This window comes from Amphiura filiformis, chromosome 18 (assembly GCF_039555335.1).
Source record: "Amphiura filiformis chromosome 18, Afil_fr2py, whole genome shotgun sequence".
Taxonomy (NCBI): domain Eukaryota; kingdom Metazoa; phylum Echinodermata; class Ophiuroidea; order Amphilepidida; family Amphiuridae; genus Amphiura; species Amphiura filiformis.
Genome location: NC_092645.1, coordinates 64663545 through 64688448, shown reverse-complemented (window position 1 = coordinate 64688448; position 24904 = coordinate 64663545). Strand labels below are relative to the sequence as shown.

The 24904-nt window shown below is 38.5% G+C and overlaps 1 protein-coding gene across 1 annotated transcript in view; it reads left to right on the top strand.

Annotated features, from left to right (window-relative positions):
* The window catches only part of LOC140138928 (DNA polymerase alpha subunit B-like), a 36839-nt gene extending 15448 nt beyond the window's left edge, over window positions 1-21391 (top strand). Inside the window, 11 exon segments of the mRNA XM_072160710.1 lie at window positions 5770-5879; window positions 7082-7275; window positions 8885-8973; window positions 10151-10369; window positions 11849-12016; window positions 12446-12484; window positions 13907-13974; window positions 14820-14922; window positions 16589-16695; window positions 18733-18919; window positions 21089-21391. Of these exon segments, the coding sequence (XP_072016811.1) occupies window positions 5770-5879; window positions 7082-7275; window positions 8885-8973; window positions 10151-10369; window positions 11849-12016; window positions 12446-12484; window positions 13907-13974; window positions 14820-14922; window positions 16589-16695; window positions 18733-18919; window positions 21089-21247 (1443 nt within the window). The 3' untranslated portion in view covers window positions 21248-21391.
* Window positions 21392-24904: the final 3513 nt, after the last annotated feature.

Sequence of the window (24904 nt, the reverse complement as noted above, 5' to 3'; positions counted from 1 at the left end):
ATCGTTGTCCAAGCGGACAACACAACCGTGGTGGCCTACCTCAACAGACAAGGGGGCACAAGGTCACCACGGTTGTGCCTGCACGCACTACGCCTGATAGGGTGGTGCAAGGCCAGGCAGATTACGTTGAGAGCGATGCACATAGCGGAGTCACCAACATCCTCGCGGACGATCTGTCACGAGGAAAGGTGTCGGGACCTACAGAATGGTCCCTTGCTCCGCAGGTCGCCCAGACGATCTTCGAGGTGATGTACCACCCCTCGATAGATTTGTTCGCATCTCATCGCAATCATCAGCTGCCGGTGTACTGCTCGAGGGTCGCAGACCCACAGGCATTCGCCGTGGACGCTCTGTCCGTGAGACTGGGGAGGAATGACTGCTTACGCTTTCCCCGATCTCGCTACTCGCAAGGGTGGTGACCAAGATCGGGAGGAGGATTGCAACGTCATTCTGATAGCACCGTGCTGGCCGAAACCCCTGTGGTTTCGACCGATGGTGGATCTACTAGCGGCACAGCCGCGAGTACTCCCCGAGTTACCAAATCTACTCCGGATGCCCGGAGGAGAGGTACCAAGTCTACCACTAGAGCACCTGCAGTTAGCTGCGTGGCCCTTATCAGGGAACGTGCGGCGGAGGGAGGCTGTTCATCAGAAGCTGCTTCTCTCATCGCCGGGGGTAGACGAGTCTACCCTCCGTGCGTATAGTCAGCGTTTGGCTCCCTACTACGCATGGTGCGATGAGAGAAATACATCTCCCACTAGAGCCTCTGTGCCTCTAGTGGCAGATTTTCTGACAGAAAAGTTCAGGTCAGGACTTCAGCAGGCAACGATAGCCAACTATAAGTCAGCCATTCTCTCGATTCACCGGGGATTCGAAGACGGGGCGACTATCAATTCAGATGGGTCCCTAAGTCTTCTTCTCGACGGTATGTTCAACGAGCGCCGAAAGGAAGGTGGTCCCTCCATGGGACCTCAACACAGTCTTGGAGTATATTAAGGGTCCCCTTTTGAGCCCCTGTCAAAAGCGACCCTTAAATACGCCACTCTTAAGCGGCCTTTCTTCTGGCGTTGGCTTCGGACGGCGCTGCTCAGAGTTGCACGCAGTCTCGAAGTCAGCCTCCGTATTTACTAACAACGGAGCGACGCTGTTTCTTCGCCGGATTTCCTTGCAAAAATGAGCGAAGTACATTCCGACACTCGCCCTCTTCCTCCCCAGTATTGGGCAGGGTTCGTCAATAGCAAGACAGGTTGTGGTGCCCGTGAGGGCGCTACAGCACTACCTTGGCGAACACAAACCTTAAGAGGGGCTCATGACCGCTTATTTATCACTCACGCAGAACCGCCGCGGTCCAGCCGCTAAACAGACTCTGGCACGGTGGCTGGTCCAGGTGTTGGTGGACTCGGGGCGGCAAAAGACGCTTCGCCCCAAGGCCCACTCAACCAGATCTATCTCATCTTCGTGGGCCTACCATAGGGGGTCCCCATAGAAGAGATTTGTCAGGCTGTGTCTTGGAAGAACCCGTCGTCCTTTTTTCCACGGTTTACTACAAAAACGTAAACCAACGACCAGGCGATAAGTTCTCCAGGGCTATTCTCGGAGATAATATGGTGGTTGGGTATCAGGTGTTTTGGGACAATCAGAATTCCAACATGGTAAGAACCAGTGTTTCTATTTCTTAACCACTGAACTTTCAGTTCAGGGTTTTTGTCTGTTCACGTAGTCTTTCTGTTTCCGGCCGTGAGGGGGGGAAATAGTTTGACCTCGCGATTACCATGCTACCCACTCTCCCGATCCTTATCAGATGCTGGCCAATCTTGTACCTCCATCCGTCGGTTACTTGCTAGATCGATCTTTCAGATGTTGATGCAAGAAGTATCTTAATCAACATCGGAACGGTAAGATCGACCGGTGTACTGAGTCTAGTCCCAAACAAAAATGTTTGGTAGACTCATAACAACGTGCGATCTTACCTTTCGATGTTGATTATCCGACCCGGCCGCCCCTACAAGTTTGGCCGAGTAGGGGCTGCCCAAGTCGGATAAGGGTGATTATCGTGTGTGCGTCACCGAATGGGTGAGTCCACTCGGGGATCGGGGTTTTTGTTATTTATTCATTTATGTGGGACAAAATGACTATTGGTTTTTTCCGCATCTCGGGATCGATGCAAGAAGTATCTTAATCAACATCGGAAAGGTAAGATCGCACCGGTTATGAGTCTACCAAACATTTTTGTTTGGGACTATTTCTTCTGTTGGTGAAAAATTAGCAGAAAAGTTTGACAATGTTGATGATAAATATTCTAATCAAATGTCTACTTTTAAGGGTAATCATTTTAAATTTTCCCCCATAACTGAGGAGCAGGTTTTTAAGTGTCTCAAGTCTCTAGATACAAAGAAATCAACTGGTTTAGATGGTATTAACAGTCGGCTTCTCAAAGCAGGGGCTGGTCCCCTTACTACTCCTTTGACTAAGTTATTCAACAACAGCTTATCCAGTGGGCAGGTCCCTCAAAAATGGAAATTATGTAGAGTCACTCCCTTATTCAAAGAGGGGTCCAGAGACGATGTCAACAACTACCGTCCCAATTTCTGTTATTCCTGTTGTTATGAAAACTTTTGAGCGCCTAATTCATAATCAGTTGTATGCCTTTTAAGTCAACATAATTTGCTCTCTTCACATCAATCCGGATTCAGACCCAAACATTCCACACTTACCACTTTGATCGATGTTTCAGAATACATCCTCCAGAACATTGATGCTGGCCATTTTGTTGGAGGGGTCTTTATTGACCTAAAAAAGGCATTCGATCACGGTCAATCATGCCATTCTTATTCAGAAGCTTACATCTTTTGGAATTTTGGGTCTGGAGCTGGATTGGTTTAAATCTTATCTTAGTGATAGAGAGCAGGCAACTAAGATTGGTAGTACTATTTCTGCATTCAAATGTGTCAGCTTTGGTGTGCCTCAAGGTACAATTTTGGGCCCACTTCTATTCACGATGTACATCAATGATCTGCCTCTAACTGTGTCCAGTGATACCAAAATCACGCTTTATGCTGATTTACACGGCCGTTTTTTCGCTCATCAAAAGACATAAATGAGATCAATGTGCATCTTAATGATGATCTTAAACGAATTACATCGTGGATGGAAGTGAACAAATTGACCTTAAATGCTAAAAAAACAAAAGCCATGCTTTTTTGTTCAAGTTATTTTAATGCAAGAGTTGATGAGCTAAGTCTTTACATGAATAGGGTACAACTTGAAAATGTAAATCAATGTAAATACCTGGGAGTCATTCTCGACCAAAATCTAAAATGGGAAGCACAAATTAATCAAACTTGTTTAACAGTTTCGAAATACATTGGTATGTTGTACAGAATCAGGGAATGGCTATCTGCTAACCACATGAATACAATTTATAAAGCTCTTATTCTTCCAAGATTGACTTACTGTGATACTGTATGGGGAAATTGCAATAACACGCTTCTGAATAGGATTGAGCGTCTCCAGAACAGGGCTGGGAGGGCCATTCTTAAAGTTCCAGTCAGGACACCATCTTCTTTAATCAGGGAAAAACTTAAATGGAAGCCTCTTAGCAACCTTAGACAAGACCATCTGTGTCTTTTAACTTATAAATGTATTGCTGGTTTTGTTCCAAAGTATATGCAAACAATTTTTACCTCTGTGAAAACCAGTCATCGCTTAATACACGTGGTAGCGCTCATGGTAATATTGCACTTAATTTCAAACCCAGAATTGAAGCTGGTAGACGCTCATTCTTATTCAGAGGGGCTAAGGCCTGGAATTCACTAGATCCTAAACTGAAATCACCTCTCCCAATTAGCACAGCAACTTTCAAAACAATATACAACTCTCAATTTTATGATTCTTAAATAGTAGCCTTTAAATGTGTTTCATATTTTGGCTTCATTCGTTTATTTTGCAAAACAAGAGTTATATTTATACTATCATGCTATGCCTTACTACTATTTTGTGCAATCAATTTCCATATTGAATTATTTGTATTTGACATTAAATGAATTATTTTGTTTGTATTTGGTGCAATCGATAGTTTTGAATAATATTAATGTTTTATAGCTATGCTGGTTCATAGGTTGATTTTTGTAGTGTTTTATCTTTTAAGTAGTTTTAATGCTTATTGGGTCCCCCATATTATTTGATCCTTTATTCTATATGCTTTGCCTATGTATGTAGTATTAATAGTATTTTAAACATGTTGTAAAGTTACATTGTAATTTGATTTATTTTGTAAACATTGTATTTATCTAAATTTGCAATATTATCATGTATTTGAATGTATTTAGTATTTTTAAAACCTTAATAATTATGTTATGTAAATGTTGTATTGATCCCTGGGCCTCAAGGAAGAACAGATGATTAATTGTGTTTTCAACTGATTGAGTGTCCCAGGTTAAAGAAGAAATAAAACAAACAAACAAACACTTCATGGCGTGATGCACTGCGATTGTCAAGTAGAATTGTTTTTGTTTGTTTCCGCGTTTCGTCGGCAAGGACCCGATTACTCTTATCGCGCTGTTGCATGTGGCGATATAGGGAGTCATGTGACCCCCATAAATGCTTTGCAGTATGAAAAGGGCTGGGGTATGAGCGTTTGGACAGTATTTATTTTGGGACATCGAGCACATCAGACATATCGAATTGCATTCTGAATATTAAAGAAGAATGTCATTCTGATATCAAATAATTTTGATTTTTGAAATTAGTAATTTAATACACATTTTATGGCAAATCATTAAAATTGATATTTTTGATATTTAACAGTACTTGAAGTAAACTTTCTAAATCTGATGATTTATACTTTAAGTGTATGTAGGTGGGATGAAAAGCCGACGATCAATTGAAAATTTTGACCTTTAGTATTGAAGATATGGATTTTTTTTTCCAAAACACCAAAAAAAATTAGGTCTTTTTGGAAAAAATCCATATCTTCAATATGAAAGGTCAAAATTTTCAATTGACCGTCGGCTTTTCCTCCCTGCTACATACACTTTAAGAATATATCATTAGATTTACATAATTACTTCGAGGACTGTTATATATCAAAAATTTGAAAAATATCAAATTTTTATAATTTGTCATAAAATTTGTATTATATTGTGATTTTCAAAAATGAAAATTATTTGATATCAGAAAGACATGCTTCAGATTCAGAATGCAATTCGATAGGTCCGAGGTGCTCTCATGTCCCACAAAAAATACTGTCGAAACGCAATAAACGCTCATTTTAGATCCCTTAATCTATGTGTTAAAAACGATTTTGGAAAGAATTATGTCACATCTGTTGAATTAAGAATTGTATCAATTTTCGGCCTGTTTTAGGGTATTTTAGCCCGATTTGCCACAGTTTTTCAGGATTTTCTATCACTTTCAGGATATTTCACAAGCTTTGAATCACACCCCTTAAATGCAATTTTTTACTTTTTATAAGTTGTGGACATATCAAGACATTAGTGAACAAAAGGTCAATGTATGTATAATGTGCCAACTTTTTAGTATGCTAGCAAATCTATAGTTTGTTTGGCTTATAATTGGCAAAAAAGACTCGTAAATAGTGTGTATTGATATAGAATGGCGTGCACCACTTACGCTAGTTGCGCGGTGCATAATGCATGACTAGCGATATCTTGTAAAATTGATTTTGCTTTATTTCATGGTTTAATTGCATTTTATATGTACAATTTGCTTGTTAAACATACATTGAACTTGTCTTTTTTTCTTTTTTAGGGAACCCAAAAGAGACCCCATACTACTCCGGAGAATGTGTCTAACAAGAGAGGGATTCTGCCTAAAAATGTGACAGCAGCATTCTCACCCGGTAGCCTAGGATCACAAGCGTAAGTATCTTAAACAAAAAAAAAAACAGGTTTGTCTCAAAGCTCATGAGAAATTTAAAAACAAATGCGAAATGCAATTTTTTTTTTTTTTTTTTTTTTATTCCGACTTTTTTCATGGTATCTTGAGAAAAAAAAAAGTTGGATTTTCACCGATTTTTTCTGGAAAAAACTAAAAAAAAATATTTTGAAATAAAAAAATTTCCGCATTTGTTTTTTGTCAAATCGTGGGATTTTACAAACGCGCGCGCAAGCTTTGAGACAAACCTTTTTTTTTTTTTTTGTGGCCTTATTCATATACCATCCAATTCATTGGCGGATCCAGGAATTTAGGAAAGGGCTGCCACCTTCACGGCCATGGTATTAGGTTTGCGTGCTGCAGGGGATGTAGGAGGGATCAACATAGAGGAGCAAAACAAAGGGGTTTTATTGTTTTCCAATATTGTCCAACAAAGTTGTAAAAAAAAGGAGGGATAAAATGGGGAGATACAGGCCCGGTGTGCCCATGCCTGGATCCGCCACTGATCCCATGAATGTGACATCACCATTCTCACCCAGTAGCCTAGGATCACCACTTTCACCAGCAAAAGTTTTTTATTTGTACGAGACTAGACTTGTCCATCATGTAGCTATTACATTTATATATAAAACACTGATTTGTATTAATTTGTGCACAGTTGATAGATTTTCCACATCTGATCTTTTCAGTGGTCATACTTCCTCTGTTTGCAAACTGCCCAAGTGGACTACTGAATTGAATTAAAGATATGGATTTTGTTCCCCAAAACAGCAAAAAATTAGGTCTTTGGGAAAAAAAATGTAAATCTTCAACATAAAAGGTCAAAATTTTCAATTGATCATCGGCTTTTCATCCCAGCTACATACACTTTAAGTACATATCATTAGATTTAAAAAGTTTACTTCGAGGACTGTTAAATATTAAAAATTTAAAATTATCAAATTTTAATAATTTGTCATAAAATTTTTATTATATATATCGCGAATTTCAAAAAATCAAAATCATTTGATATCAGAAGGACATTCCTCTTATTCAGAATTCAATTTGATATGCCTGATGTGCTCTCATGTCCCACAAAAAATACTGTCCAAACGTTGCTAAGAGCCCTTTAAAGACGGGAGGGTAGCAAAGTTCCCAGGAATTTGTCCCAGCTCAAGCTGACATCGATATATATTTCTTTTTACAGAGCTACACCATCACAGAAGTACAGCAGTAGATCCAATGCCAAGGAGATCGTAGCCGGTATGGCGCTGTCGGAAACGTGAGTGTGGACAGGAGCTGAGAACGCTGCATCATGTCAGATAGATACACTCAATCCTCAAAGCACGCTGAAAAACAACTACAAGTATATGTTCCAAAAACTTACGGAGAAAGCTCTTGGTAAGACTAAGTCATGTAATGATTCTGCTTAGTAATGGGCTACAATGTAAAGGTCCATTAAAAAGAACCGTGTTCAATTTTGTAATTGTGCTTTCAAGCATGTAATATCCATATGGGGCTACATAGAATTTCTAGTCAAAAACTAACTGAACCGCTTCCCCAAATTTGTTTACATTCATTCAAGTATTGGTAGTATTGGCACATGAATATTGAATGATTATAAAAAACACCTGTGGTCTCTGAAGACCCAAGTTATTCAAAATCAGTCTCCTGGACATTTTGTGAACCTAAGACCAGGTCAAGATCTAAGACAGAGACCACAAGTCAAGTGGATTGAACGACGCATCAAGGGGGCAGTGCAAATCAAAGTTAACCAGCTCTCTCAACAAAGCAGGAATGTAAATCTTCTGGAAATTACTGGAATTCTGGAAATTTGCTCCACAAAAAAAAAAAAATCCAGAAATGTAAAAAAAAAGTTGTTGTTTTTTATTTCTGGAGTTGGATGATGATAATTAGTCATAAAAAAAAGCCAAAAACTTTTTTTAGGAGGGAGTGATACCCTGCAGCCTATTCCCCGGACAAACCCCTTTAAATATTCAATACCCCACTCAAGCACTCGGCCACCTACCTGTCCAAGGACCAGATGGATTTTCAGGAAATGGATATGTTGCCCAGGCCAAGAAAAAAAAAATGTTTGCTTGCCCTCAAATGAATTTTAACAATTGGGTCGGTCGGTCGGGATTTCTTTTTTTTTTTTTTTTTTTTTTTAATTACCATTTTTTTTTTGTATTAATTAAGGCTCAAAATATGAAAAATCAGACAATTATGGTGTCAAAATGAATCAACTAACATTACAAAACAACTAAAATGTTGAACACAAGCTCTAAAATACATTTTTGTTACATCTTCAGAATGCAAAAATTTGAAAAGAAAAAAAAAATTTCAGGAATTTCCAAAAATAGGGTCGGTATTCTTTTGTACAGTAAATAGAAAAAAACAACTTTTTTCTGATTTCCAGAATTAGGGTAGGTCGGTTGAGGGCAAGCAAACATCTTTTTTTTTTTTGGCCCCATTTACATCCCTGAACAAAGACAGGGGCAGGTACAAACTTCCAGGAGTCTGTGATCAAGTCTAAGGTCAAAAGGTCACAACCTGATGATATATACCATGGTCTCAATCTCGCTGATGAAAGATGGAAAGCCATCTGAAAATTCTGTGGTAGGAATAATTTATTGTGTTTGGATCAAAAGTTTTAAACTGTTTAATAAGCCCAATCGCCATTCTAACTTCCGGTTTTTTGAGAGCAGTTTTGGGACACTTTGACCTCTGACATATCGGGAAAATTTACGTAATTATTATTAATTTTCTTATTATTGTCACAATTTTGATCATTAAAAATACCAAATAATTAATTTATAAAACACTAATATTTTTTATATTTGTTTTAAATATTGTAAAACATTTTAGATTATATTTTGTACGTATAAAAACCCAATATTTCTGAATTTTCTGAAAGGTCAAAGGACAAAGTGTCCTAAAACTGCAAAAACTGTCCTACAATGCATTGCAAACTTCCAATGACGATTGGGCTTATTGCATTTGTTTACAGTTCTCAATGATATGATAGAAGACATGACAGAAGTTCTTCAGGAAAAGTACAACATAGAGAGTATATCTCATGTGGCATTCCCTGTGCAGGTTAGTAGATTCCATTTGAAATCCACACTCCCCCTGTGGATTCCACTGGAAGATTTAGCTATAGACTTCCACAGATGGAGTATGGACTTCAAATAGAATTGACAATTAGGTAACTTCCGTGGGAAATATTCACTTCAGTTGTGGAAGATATAGGTAAAGCTATGTCCAGGAAGAGTATGGGTTTCAAAATAATTTACTGGTTGTCCTAAGACTATAGACTTTAACTTGGTATATAAGTTATAAATAGTCATCCCTGTAATATTGAGCAAAATATTGGCCTATAATTTGCGCATTATTTTCTGGAATTTCCCACATTATATTTATTAAGCCATAGCGATATCATGTGGGGAATGTTTATACTTATTTTGGTATCACTGGATAGAGGATACCTACAGCTATCCATTGGTATCAAATATATTAGTATAGGACATTTAATATAGAAAATGTGGGGTTTCCAGCAATACAATACTATAGATCAACTGATTTGTACAGCTAAGTAGGCCTATACGATTCATCTATTTGTCAAATTTATTATTCGCACTTAGGCGCGATTGGTCCTAATCAAAATTTTAATATCTATGTCGGGGAGTAAGATTTGCCATTAATTTTTAATGGAAATAAAAATCACCTGAAACATAATCATATTTTTACCATCAACCACCGCTGTTTCATAGTTATTACCATCACAACGATTCAAAATTGTCATATCAGGCACGATATTTTCCTTATCTACGTAGGAATCTCTACTTTTTAATAGCCAATATTTATGCCTTTTCATTTAGTTTCAGCATGACTTTAGGGTTTTGGCCTGGTTTTACGCTGTTCCCCCCCCCCCATTTTCCATTTTTTATCATACCTGCATACGAGTCATTTTAACCCTATAGGCACTACCAGCTGAATTATCAGCCTCTTAGAACTACTTTGATTAGTTACAAAAATGACTATATCATGTATTTAGCCAATCATAGATATGGTAAGAATGGTCAGTAGGGCTGACAGGGGATAAAGCTTTTAAGTACAAAGAGATGTAAGCTCTCTTTTTTGATTGGTTTCTGAGATGATTATATCATGTAATTAACCAATCAGGGGCTCTGTAAGAAAGACAGCAGTGCCCACTGCCCATATATGGGGTTAACAAATAGTTTTGTTCAGTCCGAGTCATTTTTGCATATTGCAGGAACCGGTAACAATCGTAGGTCGTGTGTGCTGTGACAGCAATGGCCGCCTTAATGCCCAGTCAGTGCTGCTAGAAGGCTCTGTCGAGACATCATCTGGCAAACAAGTTGCTATTCATCTGGGCAATGTCCATGAATTCTCTCTGTTTCCAGGACAGATTGTTGCTATGGATGGCACCAATACATCGGGCAGCAAGTTTGTGGCATCAAAAGTGTATGAGGTATGTACACTATTTTGCAAAGACCTTTTTGTACTGGCTGACCGATTGCATAAAAAGATCAAGGTTCATGCCTGTGTCATGTGATGCTACGTCATGTGATGTGACGCAGATCTTTTTTTCCTTCCTTTCTCTCTTTAATATAGTCGGATAACTTGTCGTCGTTTTGTCTTGTACTGTCCCATGTAGGAGGGCACTACATCCCCACGCTTTGCGATTAGCAATGTCCTCATCCTCCATTGTATATGCATTCAAAAGTAAATTCAATCAATGTAGCTTCTATTTAGACCTAACTTATCATAATACTAATCATGGCGTGTCCGTCCGTCCGTCCCTCTGTCCGCTGGCGCTATCACGTGCGCGTGGCTTTCGCTAACGCGTGCTTTCATGGTGCGTGTCGCGTCTGAAAACTATCGCGTAGTCGCGTGAGTATACCGATAAGGCGCAAAGCGAGCATCGGAAAGCATTACAGTGTGGTTAATCGTGCAGGTGCATCTCATCGGATTCCAAAACGGCACACGTGCAGAGGCATATTAGTAGTTTAAAAGGTCAGGGCAAATAGGCCTATATGGGTAACGGGTGTTGGGTAATTAGAGATAGTCACAAGAACCACCCAACCCGAGAACCGTGAAATCTAGTATTATATATTGTTTCAATAGCATTATTACCATGTGCAAAATATATTATAATGTACATTATTGTATTGTAACCTATTCTTGGTATACTTTGCATATAATATTTATAAATTTCTACAATTACGAGCATGTTGCATAGTATAATTTGTACTACACAGAATCGTATATATTTTATACCCAATACATATAGTATTACTCTGTACCACACTGTATTTGTATTGTGCATGTATTGTTGGATGAATGAAATTTGATTGATTGATTGATGATTGATCAGTCAATGAGGAGCAGATGTGATGATAACGTGATTCAATTAGCCAATCGGAACCAGACTTCATGTTTACATCATAAACGGCACCAAATCAGGCAGTGCAAATGGTCTTTACTAATGGGTGTAGGCAAGATCCTGATTATTATTGATTCATTATTTATTTAACCTCTTGACAACTACCTGCCGATTGGCCAAAATGACTATTATGTCCAATTTTGAACCAATCAAGGATGGTATTAATAAGATCATCTGCAAATGCAAATATCAGTGTTGAATAAGATGGGTCCTAAAATAGATCCCTGTGGGCCCCCATATTTGACTTACAATACTCACATTGATAGGGTTTCTTGTGCTTGTGTTCATACAGGGTGTACCTCTACCGTTGCCAGATATTGAGAACTCTCTTCTAGACTATGGTGCCTTACAAGTATTGACAGCTGCTATGCCATTCACTACCTCTGATAATCTCAATGTTGAATAAGATGGGTCCTAGAATAGATCCTTGTGGGACCCCAGATTTGACTTGTATTTCTGACAATACTCACACTGATAGGGTTTCTTGTGTTTGTGTTCATACAGGGTGTCCCTCTACCATTGCCAGATATTGAGAACTCTCTTCTAGACTATGGTGCCTTACAAGTGCTCACAGCTGCCGGGCCATTCACTACCTCTGATAATCTCAACTTTGATGCTTTGAATGACCTCATAAAAGTTGTGCAGCAAGACAAACCAGATGTCTGCATATTGGTAAGTTTCTTATACATATAAACATGCAGTTCAGGGTTGCAGCCAGCCCAAGTTGAGTGCCGGTTATTTACTATCCAACTATCTGGCTCTGGGCACAATCTTTTTAGCAAACGCGAGGATCAGAGAATAGGCTACGGGGTATCACCTCCCTAAAAATTTGGTGTTTTTTATTCTTTTTATTTGCCAGTGTCCTTGCCGGTTAAACCCTCTGACGTGGCTACAAACGTGTTGCAAACGATCAGCTTAAAAAGAATCTGGTCCTGAATGAACATTTTTTAATTAAAAATATCAACAAATGTTGTGCATATCAATGACTGGGTGCATTTCAAGGGTAACTGTTGAATGGCATTTTTTACGTTGTCAACAATAGTCATGTCCAAATGGAATCTAAATATCAATGAACTTTGCACTATCTTGTTTTTCTTTCAGTTTGGACCATTTGTTGATGCTAAACACACTCATATTGAGGTAAGTTGAAAAATGAATGTAAACTACTTTTGATGTATTGATATCTTTTTAAGCGTGTATGTAGTTATTAGGCCATCGTAATTTAAAAGTTTGTCTCAAAGCCATTCCCAAGTTGAAAACATAGTGCGGAATGCATTTTTTTTAAGGATTTTTTTTTTACTTCAATTTTTTTTTATCTGTTGGACAAGCTTTTTAACAAGAATGGACCACCTATCATATCTCAAGGAGGTTTCACTGTGGTCAAGATGAAGACTTTTATTGAGATTTACGATTTGGGATATTTTCACGTCTGACGATGTCAGACATGATATTTTTGTGTGTTGGATTTGAAAAAAAATGTTATAAAAAATGAAATTTACTCAATCCAGCAAGAATAATTCACAAAAGGCGGGGTCTTTGAGACAAAATTTTTAATTAAGATGGCCTTACATGAAACTAATATTTAGCTATTCTAGTTAAAATCCATAGCCCCCGATGGAAATAGGCTTGTGTGGCAATTTGTAAGGCATGAGACTTAACAAGTCTAAACAGGAAATCACCTGTCGTTGGGCAGGAAAAACCTGTGTCATTTGCCCCTGAACATGTTTAAAGCAATACTTCCTCTTAGCAGTTTTACTTTAAACATGTTCAAGGGCCACAAGTACATAGGAGGTTTTTCCTTTGCACTTTGTGGACAGACCTTATTGACAGAGAAGATATCTCCCAGAATCCTTTGCAACATGATACATCACCTCATTTCATCAAATGACACATGCATTACTTCGTACAGGTTCCGATTTTCGCGAATTAAAAAATTAAAAATTTTTTTTTTTTTTCTTTTCCAAAGTTTTCGGCGACTTTGGAGAGCCACTGGACCTGTTCTGAAGTGCTAGGATCATTCGCAGTTAATTTGAAAAGAATTGGAAAAAATTACAAAAAAAATTACAGTTTGTTATCCTTAATATGCAAACCACTAACTAATGTTTCGTTCAGAGTACATGGCGTTCGCCATGTACTCTGTTTTCTAGGTTTTCAATGTTGGCAGGTATGAGGTTCCCATTGTTTTCATGTTGAGAATAAATTGGATAAACGTGGGCCAATAGTTAAGAAATTAAAGCATATTGCAAGATCTTGATGTGCTCTGTTGATTGAGGTTAAAAAAAAGTTAAATCCTAAATCCTTCCCAAGCCTTTCGGCCCATTGGGCGGCAAACCCTTTTTGGACTGCCATCTGACTAATGGGCTTTTCCTCTTTTCTCCTGTTTTATTTACCTCCAGGAATAAGAGGGGTAAAAACCTTTTCAGACTGCCTGGTGACTAATGGGCTTTTCTCCAGTTTTTTACCTCCAGGAATTAGAAGGGGCATTAGTCCAAAAACCCAATAACTTAGACCTTTTCAGACTCCCTTCTGACTGGTCTTTTCTGCTGTTTTGTTTACCTCCAGGAATTGGACTCTACCTACGATGAGCTATTCACCAAACTAGTACAAGAAATGATGGATGCAACTGAAAGGCAAGTTGATTTTCAAAATTCCTTACGTTTCACTCATTCAGAATTGTCAGTTTTCAGGTAATTTGTTTGAATATAACCAAACAAAAGCAGACCTGCCAACTGTCCCTCATTTTGAGGGACTGTCCCTCCCTCATTTGGGATTTACCAAAGTGAAAAAGAAGGACAGACCTGTTTTCTGAAAATTTCAGTGATGGCAAATTTAAATATAAGAACAACAGAAAATGATGCAAATTTCATTTTGCAATAGCATTCTCTTTACTCTATTGTGATAAATTCAGACCTGCAAAACCTTCTGAATTCTGAAAGTATCGCACACCTAAAGTCTTTAAATTTGTCAGTATCTGGTTTGTGTACATATACAAGGTTTTGGCCTCAATGTCCCTCTTTCTGACTTTGGTAGGTTGACAGGTCTGCAAAAGTATAGAAAAATTGACTTCCTTTTGGCAACACTGACTGGTATCTCAGATAATTTAAAGTGGTGTGTGAATTAAGGGGGAAATATGTAGTCCTATAGGATACCCAGTCCCAGAATTGAAGACCGAAGTAAAAAGACTAGTTTGCGTATGACATCCTGTCATCAACCAGACCAAAAGTGTTGTACTGTCAGGTCAGCAACCAATCATGTCGCGCCTTTACCCTGACGTCAGACGCAAACTAGTCTTTTTAATTAGGTCTTCAAGTATAGAACTACTCTGCCAAGATATTTAGTAGTCTACAGATTTGGTTTAGGATAAGATGCCAAATTCAGCACCCCAAATTGCAGACCTAGTTGTTTTCCGTATCACATTAAATGAAATTCGAATTTATTATAAAGATTTGATGGTTATTATGTTAATTTATTTCAGGTTCGGAACTCAAGTTGTGTTGGTGCCGTCTTTACGGGATGTACATCATTGTTATGTTTATCCACAACCACCGTTTAGCTGTAAGCTGAATGAGCCTAGTGAGGTAAGGAGTGGGTGTGTATGCATGTGGGGTGTGTTTGTGGGTGATGGGGGTGTGTGTGCGTTTGTACATCATTGTTATGTTTATCCACAACCACCGTTTAGCTGTAAACTGAATGAGCCTAGTGAGGTAAGGAGGGGGTGGGTGTGCATGGGGGTGTGGGGGGGGTGAGTGTGGGAATGTTTATTATTTGTTATGTTTAGCCACAGCCACTGTTTAGCTGTAAACTGAATGAGCCTAGTGAGGTAAGGAGGGGGTGGGTGTGCATGGGGGTGTGGGGGTGAGTGTGGGAATGTTTATTATTTGTTATGTTTAGCCACAGCCACTGTTTAGCTGTAAACTGAATGAGCCTAGTGAGGTAAGGAGGGGGTGGGTGTGCATGGGGGTGTGGGGGGGTGAGTGTTGGAATGTTTATTATTTGTTATGTTTATCCACAGCCACCGTTTAGCTGTAAACTGAATGAGCCTAGTGAGGTAAGGAGTGGGTGTGTATGCATGTGAGGTGTGTTTGTGGGTGATGGTTGGGGGTGGGTGGGTGTGAGGATGTACATCATTGTTACATGTACCCACAGCCACTGTTTAGCTGTAAACTGAATGAGCCTAGTGAGGTAAGGAGTGGGTGTGGGGGTGTGTATGCATGGGGGTGTGTTTGTGGGTGATGGGTGTGTGGGGGTGCGTTTGTACATCTTGTTACGTTTATCCACAGCCGTCGTTTAACTGTAAACTAAATGAGCCTAGTGAGGCAAGGAGTGGGTGTGTATGCAAGGGGGTGTGTTTGTGGGTGTGGTTGTGCGTTTGTACATCATTGTTACGTTTATCCACAGCCACCGTTTAACTGTAAACTGAATGAGCCTAGTGAGGTAAGGAGTGGATGTGTATGCATGTGGGATGTGTTTTTTGGGTGATGGGTGTGCGTTTGTACATCATTGTTACATTTATCCACATCCACCGTTTAGCTGTAAACTGAATGAGCCTAGTGAGGTAAGGAGTGGGTGTGTATGCATGTGAGGTGTGGGTGGGTGGGGGTGTTCATCATTGTAACATTTAAAACAGGCAAAACTCACAGAATTATGAAAAATAAAGCCAAAATCATGGAAAGTGGGTAGAGGATTATTGAACATGGTTCCCTGCCACTTTGGGAAATACATATTCCGGACCAGGAATACTCACAGAATTTGAGAAGAAGAAAAAATTTAAATCAGAGAAAATTTGGAGAATTTGAGTGATTTGACCGATTAAACACCCCTCCAAACGGTGTAAGTCCCAATTTTCATCAGCCTTGCGCTAGCAAAGTGTGCATATTTCTCATGGAATTTTGGAAATGTGTGAGGGAAAACGTTTGTGTTTTTGAAATGCTGGGAACCCTATTTAAGCACTACCCAACACCGACTGGGCAAACTATGGTATAAGTAACAAAGCAGGGATGTAAGTTTTCAGGATTAATCTGTAAATTCCAGATTTTTTTGTGTCCAAATTTCAGCACATCTATTTATTTTCAGCCTGTTTGGGAGCTTTTTAGCCCGAATTCACACATTTTTTTCAGTTTTTTTTTTTACAGATTTTCAGGTTTTCTTCTTTAGGGCTACTTAATCCCTGAACAAATTTAGGTCAAAATTTAAATTTAAAATGGTTATAATATAATGAGTAATTTCTGTTGCTATTTCTTCCAGAGACTACACTTAGTATCAGACCCCTGTACAATCTCAGTTAATGGCATTGTATTTGGACTCACCTCGACTGATATTCTGTTTCATCTTGGAGCTGAGGAAATCTCACAGTAAGTGAAATAAAACCAGTTTCACGAGGTCAAAATTTGGCTTTAGAACCAAGAGATCCCACAGTAAATGAATAAAACCAATTTAACAAGGTCAAATTTGGCTTTATAATGAAAGACAGAGATAAAAAGAATTTATCGCGTCTGATGTCACTGTCAATTATGATCCTTGTTTGGTTTACGCAAGTTAATTGCGCGTAAAAGGAAGACCGATTTATCTGGTGCCAATCGGAGAAAAGGATACTTTTACAAGACAAAAAGCAACTTTTCTAGGCATTGTTGACATGGTTCCTTCGTGAAAGAAAGTTTCCTACTATAAAGACCTAACTTTTGAGATGGTTTGTATGTTTGAAGGTGCAAAATCAACAATACGGCGCAGGTTATACCGCCGCGTTCAGCAAGTCATCATCACGATACTTGTAAACAAGTCGTGCTCAGACGCGATAAATTCTTTTTATCTCTGTCGTTCATTATAGGGTCTGGAGATCTCACAGTAAATGAAATAAAACCAGTTAAACAAGGTCAAATTTGGCTATAGAACCAGGTGATTTACCAAAGCGAAAACCAGTTAAGGTCAAATTTGGGTTTAAGAACAAGATCCTACTGTAAATTGTTCAGTTCAGTTCAATTTATTGACATCACCAAATACGTAGGTACAGTCAAAACAACAAATACAAGTGTTTCTAGAAGTTTAACACCAGTTTAATTCAATTAAAACCAGTTTAACAAGGTTTTGATTTAGAACCAGCAGATTCTTTTATGCTCAAAGTAGCCATCAGGATCTATTGTATTCAATTATTTTTTTAATCCAGATATGGGAATTATGTGTAATTCTGCACTCGTAGAAGGAGTCGTAATATATAAATCAAGAGTTCTCACTTTTATTTGCACATGGCCATGGTGGGCCATACTCATTTTAAAGATCTGATCTGTTTTTGAGGGGGTCCTCTCGCTATTCCGAAGGTCCGCCATTCCAAAGATTCGCTATTCCGAAGGTTCGCTTTTCCGAATGTGTAATTTTACCATTTGCTATTCTGAATGTAATTAAAGGTTCGCTATTCCGAAAAAACAGTTCTCTATTCCAAAGGTTCTCTATTCCGAAAATTCCCAAAACACAAACAGGTTCTCTATTCCGAAAACAGAAAGGTTCTCTATTCCGAATATGAAAAAAGGTTCTCTATTCCGAATATTCAAATATGGGTTCTCTATTCCGAAAACGAATAAAGGTTCTTTATTCCAAAACAAGTCACCATGTTCTCTACTCCGAATATGAAAAAAGGTTCTCTATTCCGAATATGTTATATGCAGTGGAATTCGTAACATCATGGCTAACCGAAAAACTTTACTTGGTTTCTTTTAGGGCCTTTTCCTCCGTCATCAAACACATCATTCCGTCAAGGCTAGCGCCCATATGTGGTACACTAACGGGCCCTACCCCGTCGATTTATCCTTTGCCCATCTTGGCCCCAGAGGTCAAAGGTCACGGGCCCCAGATTTCGGAATTGTAGAGCCCTTTTTTCATATTCGGAATATAGAACCTTTTTCATTTTCGGAGTAGAGAACACGGTGGCTTATATCAGAATAAAGAACCTTCTTTCGTTTTTGGAATAGCAAACCCATTTTTTCATATTCGGAATAGAGAACCCTTTTTCATATTTGGAATAGAGAACCTTTTATGTTTTCGGAATAGAGAACCTTCGTAATAGAGAACCTTTTAATTTTCGAATAGTGAACCTTGAATAGCGAACCTTCGAATAGCGAACCTTCAGTATAGCGAAGTTCGCCCTTTTTGAGGGCCAAATGCACTTTGATTTGTTGCATAAGATCATCAGATTTGTTCATTAAATAATTCATTAAAAAGATCAGATGGCTATATCAGTCATACCTGATGGAGTCCTCCGGTGTGAAGGACAAAATATTGTAGCGAGTCTATTTTCACTTGGTTTTGTCAAGCAAAAATACCAAATTGTGCAATTTGTGCGATATGTACTGAACATGAAGTTTTATTGATGGACAATTTGTTTTGTTTTCTTCTTTCAGCCCACCAGGTGGTTCTGATCGCCTTGGTCGACTCGTCAAGCACATGGTTGCACAACAGAACTACTATCCACTGTGTCCGTCTCATGTGAGCGTACCCATAGACTATGAACAGTTTGCTAACTATGCCCATATGACAGTCACACCTGATATACTGATTACACCTTCAGATTTGAGATATTTTATTAAGGTAAGGAGCTGTTTATATTTACAATGATATTCCAGTTGAAATCCATACACCCCATATGGAAGACTTAATATTCCACACAAGGGGTGTGAATTTCAAATGGGGGTTACCTGAATGGGTGATGGATCACTGTCTGATTTTTCCGGTTTTGTGTCCTTCAGTGTTTTGCTTTGCATTTGTTGTTTGAGCTTTTCAAATGTCCATTTTGGGTAACCACAGTTTGCAAGGGCTCTTCTTATTCTTTCCTCCTCTTCCTTTTTGTCTTCGTCTTCCATCACTATGTTATGCATTCTGTCTAAAAGAGTGTTCTTTAATATTATGCTGAGTTTCTGATGCTGCAAGGTAAAGTTCAAGTATTGGTCTCTGTGGATCTTGTTTGTGGACGATCAAGGTATCAAGAAATGGTATCTTCCTGTCGCCCTCCTCCACATAGGTGAATTTTATGTTCCTGGTGGTGTGTATGGTATTGAGGTGTTCAGTCAGGTGTTCGGTAGTGTCCTCTTTGATGATTTCAAGAACATTGTCAACATAACAACACTACAATTTTGGTTTGCAATTTAGTGGTGTACAAGCAATGGCCTGTTCTTCCTACAACTCCATATAAATATTGGCGATAACAGCACTTAATGGACTTCACATAGCTGTCCCAAAGCGTTGGCGATACCTTAAAACGTCATCTTCAAGCATATAGAGTACTTTTGATGAAAGCTAAATTAATCCAAGTGCCATCCATTGACAAAATTATAACATTATGGAGTTTGAGCAAATAAATTACCAAGACAAGTATATACAAAGAAGTACTATTGTAAGACCAATCTATTGTATTGGCATATTAACAGCTGTTTGGTATTAATTTGGCTGTCATCAAAAACATTCTATATGCTTGCAGACGAGGTTTTACTGTATATGCTGCCACAGAAGAGATATAGTTGTCACAGAAAACTTCAGTAAGTCCATGGATGATATCTTCCCCATTAAGATTTAGTGCGTGTTGAGAAAGAACGTTCTTGCTCCAGTTTTATCTTGATAACTTCCAACTCTTTTTCAACTGGTGTGTTTGTGAAAAATTACATGTCCCTTCCAGTCAACTCTTCTGCCAGAGATTTTAATTGGTCACATGGTGCTCAGTGTTTCCCATTGGTGCAAGGATATCTGCCAAGGCTTTTGAAATTTGATAACTGACACTTCTGATGCAATCTACTGTTGGTCTTATTGGATCATACTGTTTATGTACTTTTGTAGTGCAGTACGGTCGAGGGGTGTTCTCAGCTGTTGGGTATAGCAATTGGTACTGCCCTTCGTCAATATTCTTTTCGGATTTTAGCCTTTGTAAAATGTTAATAAGCTTCCTTTGATATATTGGAGTGGGGTCTTTTTGAGCTTTTTGCAAGTTCTTTTATCACTCAGCATGGTTTCCACCTTTGTATGTGTCTTAAGGGAAGGGGTATGAACGTTTGGACAGTATTTATTGTGGGACATGAGAGCACATCAGACCTATCGAATTGCATTCTGAATACGAAGAATGTCCTTCTGATATCAAATAATTTGGATTTTTTGAAATTCGCAATGTAATACACATTTTATGGCAAATCATTAAAAATTGATATTTTGATATTTAACAATACTTGAAGTAAACTTTATAAATCTGATGATATGTACTTAAAGTGTATGTAGGTGGGATGAAAAGCCGACGATCAATTGAAAATTTTGACCTTTCATATTGAAGATATGAATTTTTTTCCCAAAAACACCAAAAAAATTCTTTTTGGGAAAAAAATCCATATCTTCAATATGAAACGTTAAAATTTTCAATTGATCGTCGGCTTTTCCTCCCAGCTACATACACTTTAAGAATATATCATCAGATTTATATAATTTACTTCGAGGACTGTTATATATCAAAAATGTGAAAATATCAAATTGTCATAAAATTTGTATTTTATTGTGAATTTCAAAAATGAAAATTATTTGATATCAGAAAGACATGCTTCAGTATTCAAAATGCAATTCGACACGCCTGAGGTGCTCTCATGTCCCACAAAAAATGCTGTCGAAACGCCGAAAACGCTCATTCCAGATCCCTTAAGATTGCACCACAGTACATTTGCCTTTTTGTCAGCCCCATTAATGACTGAACTTTTTAACTTATTTTTTTTATTTAATACATTTCAGGATGTGTTGGGTTGTATGAGCATCAATCCAGGTCGTCTGACAAAGGGCCAAGGAGGTGGCACATATGGGAGACTTGTTATACAGCCAAGCAAGACTGACAATGGAAGCAGGGGTAAAGGTGTACTGGATAGGACCACTGCTAAAATTGTCAGGATATAAACAAGTAATTCTATCAGTTGTTATATCTGTCACTCTAATGATGGTTTTATACTTTCTGCCGCTTGTCGTTTAACGGCGTGACGCTTCATCATGCCGCTTGCACTTTCTGCAAGCTGAGTGGCACGCCACTCAGCGGCAGCGGCAAAACTACATTTTTGTATGAAAGCCAATGTTGCTGCTCAGCATGCCAAAAATCGTATCATATTCTCATACATCAGAGGAGCACCGCTCTCAAAGCGGTGGAGTGATCGATATATCGGCTTGCCGGTGGTCACCGCTAGCGTTTTTGGTGCGACTGTGCAGCCGCAAACAGCAGGAAAGTATGAAACCAGCATTACTCCCTAGAACTATACTGAAACCTTATAGGGAAATGACAGGTTTTGTTCAGTTCATTCTTCCCAGTTTGAAAAACTGGATTATCATTTTTTTGAGCAGAAATTGAGATAATTCTACAAATTGGAATAGGTTTATTCCAGTTGAAATCCATACACCTCTTATGGAAGATATGACCTTAATCTCCCACACAGGGAGTGCATTTCAAATGTAGTTACCTGAATGGGTGGCTCTATTTGAAATCTACACCCCCTGTGTGGTCATGTCTTTCATAGGGGGTGTAAGGATTTCAACCAGCATAGCCCGTTGCAAATATGGAAAGAGTACATGACATCGGTCAAATTTATTGTAGTGTTCACTTACTGTGAACATTTATTCACATGATATAATGTCACAAGATGTATTTAGAATCAAAGTATCAACAAAAACGTAACAAAAGTACTATAAATTCTTTTACAGAATGTTTTGGGGAAAAAACACAAAAATGATTAAAGATTACAGTATTTATATATAACCTTTGTAGGAAGAAGAGGTAAATTAATTGAATGTGTATAGAGCAGGGGGTTCTCAACTGGCTGCCCACGGGCCAGATCCGACCCGCCAACCGCCCCTTGAACAGCTCTCTGAAATGTACATTGTACAGTAAACCAATTTTGTGCTTATGCTCGCGTAAATTCACATAAGAGCGTCAGCCACGTATTATGCAACATGCAACTATACTCTGATTAGCTGGTAATAGTCAGGACTCATGACTTAGGGATTCAATCATGTTTTATCGTTGTTCATCACCGATTAACAACGATGCGGCCGCGTCGTCTGCGTGGTTCGCCGGACGCGAGTTGTTAACCGGTGATGAATAGCGGTGAAACATGATTGAATCCCTTTCAACAACGAAACAAGCAAAAGATTGTCTAATTCACATGATTCTTTCATTCGGAATATCCGTTTGTCATTGCCTTACAAGAAGATCGATGATTTCTCTGTTGATGTTAACAATAAAACTAAAGAATACAACGGTAATGTTTTGCTTACTTTAATAACATTTAAGAAAGTGTTTACGCAAAAGTTCCAGGTATGATGAATTTTACGCACTCACGCGTAATGCGTACGCGTAACCTTGTGTCCGCGTATACGCTACTGGAAGTGTGGATTCATCACGGATTAACAATGCTTGGCACCTGTACAAAGGTATCAGAAGAGTTGTTGAAATAGTGGATTGATATAGAGTAGCATAAAAACAGCTTGGTGCACCACTTACTCAAACCGCACTTTGTATTGCTTTGCTGACGCGGGCTTTTGCAAATTAAAGCAGGCGTAATTTGGGACTTTATTGACATGCGCAATAACAAAAACCGAATAATTCTCGCCTATTACATGATGATCAGAGTATAATGCAAGTGCTGTGCACACCTGCGTGCATGACATTGTATATCAAAACACAATGTTATGTGTCTAATTTTTTTCACCATTAATAAGCAGAATAAACTATATGTTGTTAGAACTTCTTTTTCTAAAAATGCACAGTATGTAAATAAATAGTCCTACCCTATAGGACCATGCAATTCAGAAAATGCAAATGATGTGATCTTTGGTGTTGATATTGGAATTTCATATGTACAAAATAATAATAATCCCCAAAATGAAAAATTTGGGTCAGATAGGCCCAAAGAACATTTTTTTTGTCTACATTTGTGACCTGCGCCCACGAAATGAGCTTAAAGTCGCAGCAACTGTTGAGTTGCTGTTCTTTGTTTGAAGACATCTACATCTATACTGTATTGGCAGTGGTATGTCCTTTGTGAATGGAGATATGCTGTACTCTGTATTCAGTTGAATACCTGAGTGGAAGAAGGGCCCAACTCCATCAAAACTGTTTTTTGAGATATTAAGAAAAAACTTAATATTTGGAAAAGTTTTATAGACAGAATGTTTTCACAAAGGACATACCACTGACTATACAGGTGGTATGTATTCAAACAAAGAACAGCAACTCAACAGTTGGAAAATCTCAAAACACCCAACTTGCAACTTTATGCTCATTTAGTGAAAGCAGGTTACATTTTTTTGAGGCAGACATTTTGAGTGTTTTTGAATTTTTCTTCCAAAGTCAAAGCCAGTATTTGCTTGTAACTATTAAAAGATATTGCATTGGGCTAGTCCAGTTAAAATACATACACCCCCTATGGGAGACATGCCCTGCTTGATACACCTGCATCACTGCCAAAGTGCAGCTGCGCTTGGTGCAAGGCTCTATCTGTATTACATGTAGCTGCCCTATAGACATTTGACAATTTCTGCATTCTATCTTGTACACGTATCTGAAATTATGACACCTGGCAGCTATTGCAGATAGGGCTTTCTTGCAATAACCCATAATAGCTGCCCTATACAGATTTGACAATTTCTGCATAGGTCTATCTTGTACACGTATCTGAAATTATGACACCTGGCAGCTATTGCAGATAGGGCTTTCTTGCAATAACCCATAATAGCTGCCCTATACAGATTTGACAATTTCTGCATTCTATATTGTACACACATCTGAATATCTGACACCAGGCAGCTATTGCAGATAGGGCTTTATGGCACTAACCCAGGGCAACATTTGTCAAATATTGTGTATCAACCTCCCTATACTGCTGAGATGAATACAGTGCCTTATACGATGAGAGTTGGTGGAGCCGTAACAGACGTATTGTGAGATGCATGGATAAACAACAGTAGATCGAGTGCTTACTTCTCATCCCTTTAGATATTTTCGTCTCAACTACACTGAACAGCTCATTTGCCGCGTTGTAAAAATTAAACCATGGCTGTGTCTGGGGATGTGATTGCCTACATCCTGGTCACTGGCCATGCAGGTATAGATGTTTTAAGGGTAGACGAGGTATTGTTGGTCGAAGCAACCTAAAAATCGATTTTTATTATCTAGATCAATATATTATTGAAAAATAACACCTTGATGTTTTGCAAAAGTTCATTCTGCAAATCATATACTTTGAAAACTTGCTTAATTTATTGTTGTTAATGAGTTATGTACGTTTTACAAAAGTGTTGTTGTTTCAGCCCTCTCTACAACGTAACTCAAGAACCGCAGCACCTATAAAAGTATATCTGTGATATTTTAATTCTTCTACACACTCGCTATGAATTGAGCAATACAGTTTTTGCCAAAGCTCACTACCATTCGTAAGATGCTGTGAACTACCAAATCACAACAGTTTAAAATAATTAATAACCTTAACAATCCATGTAATCTTGGACAGCTAGGTAGATGTTTTACAGTTCTGCTGGGTGGTCTTGGTCATGGGAGTACAGTATGGT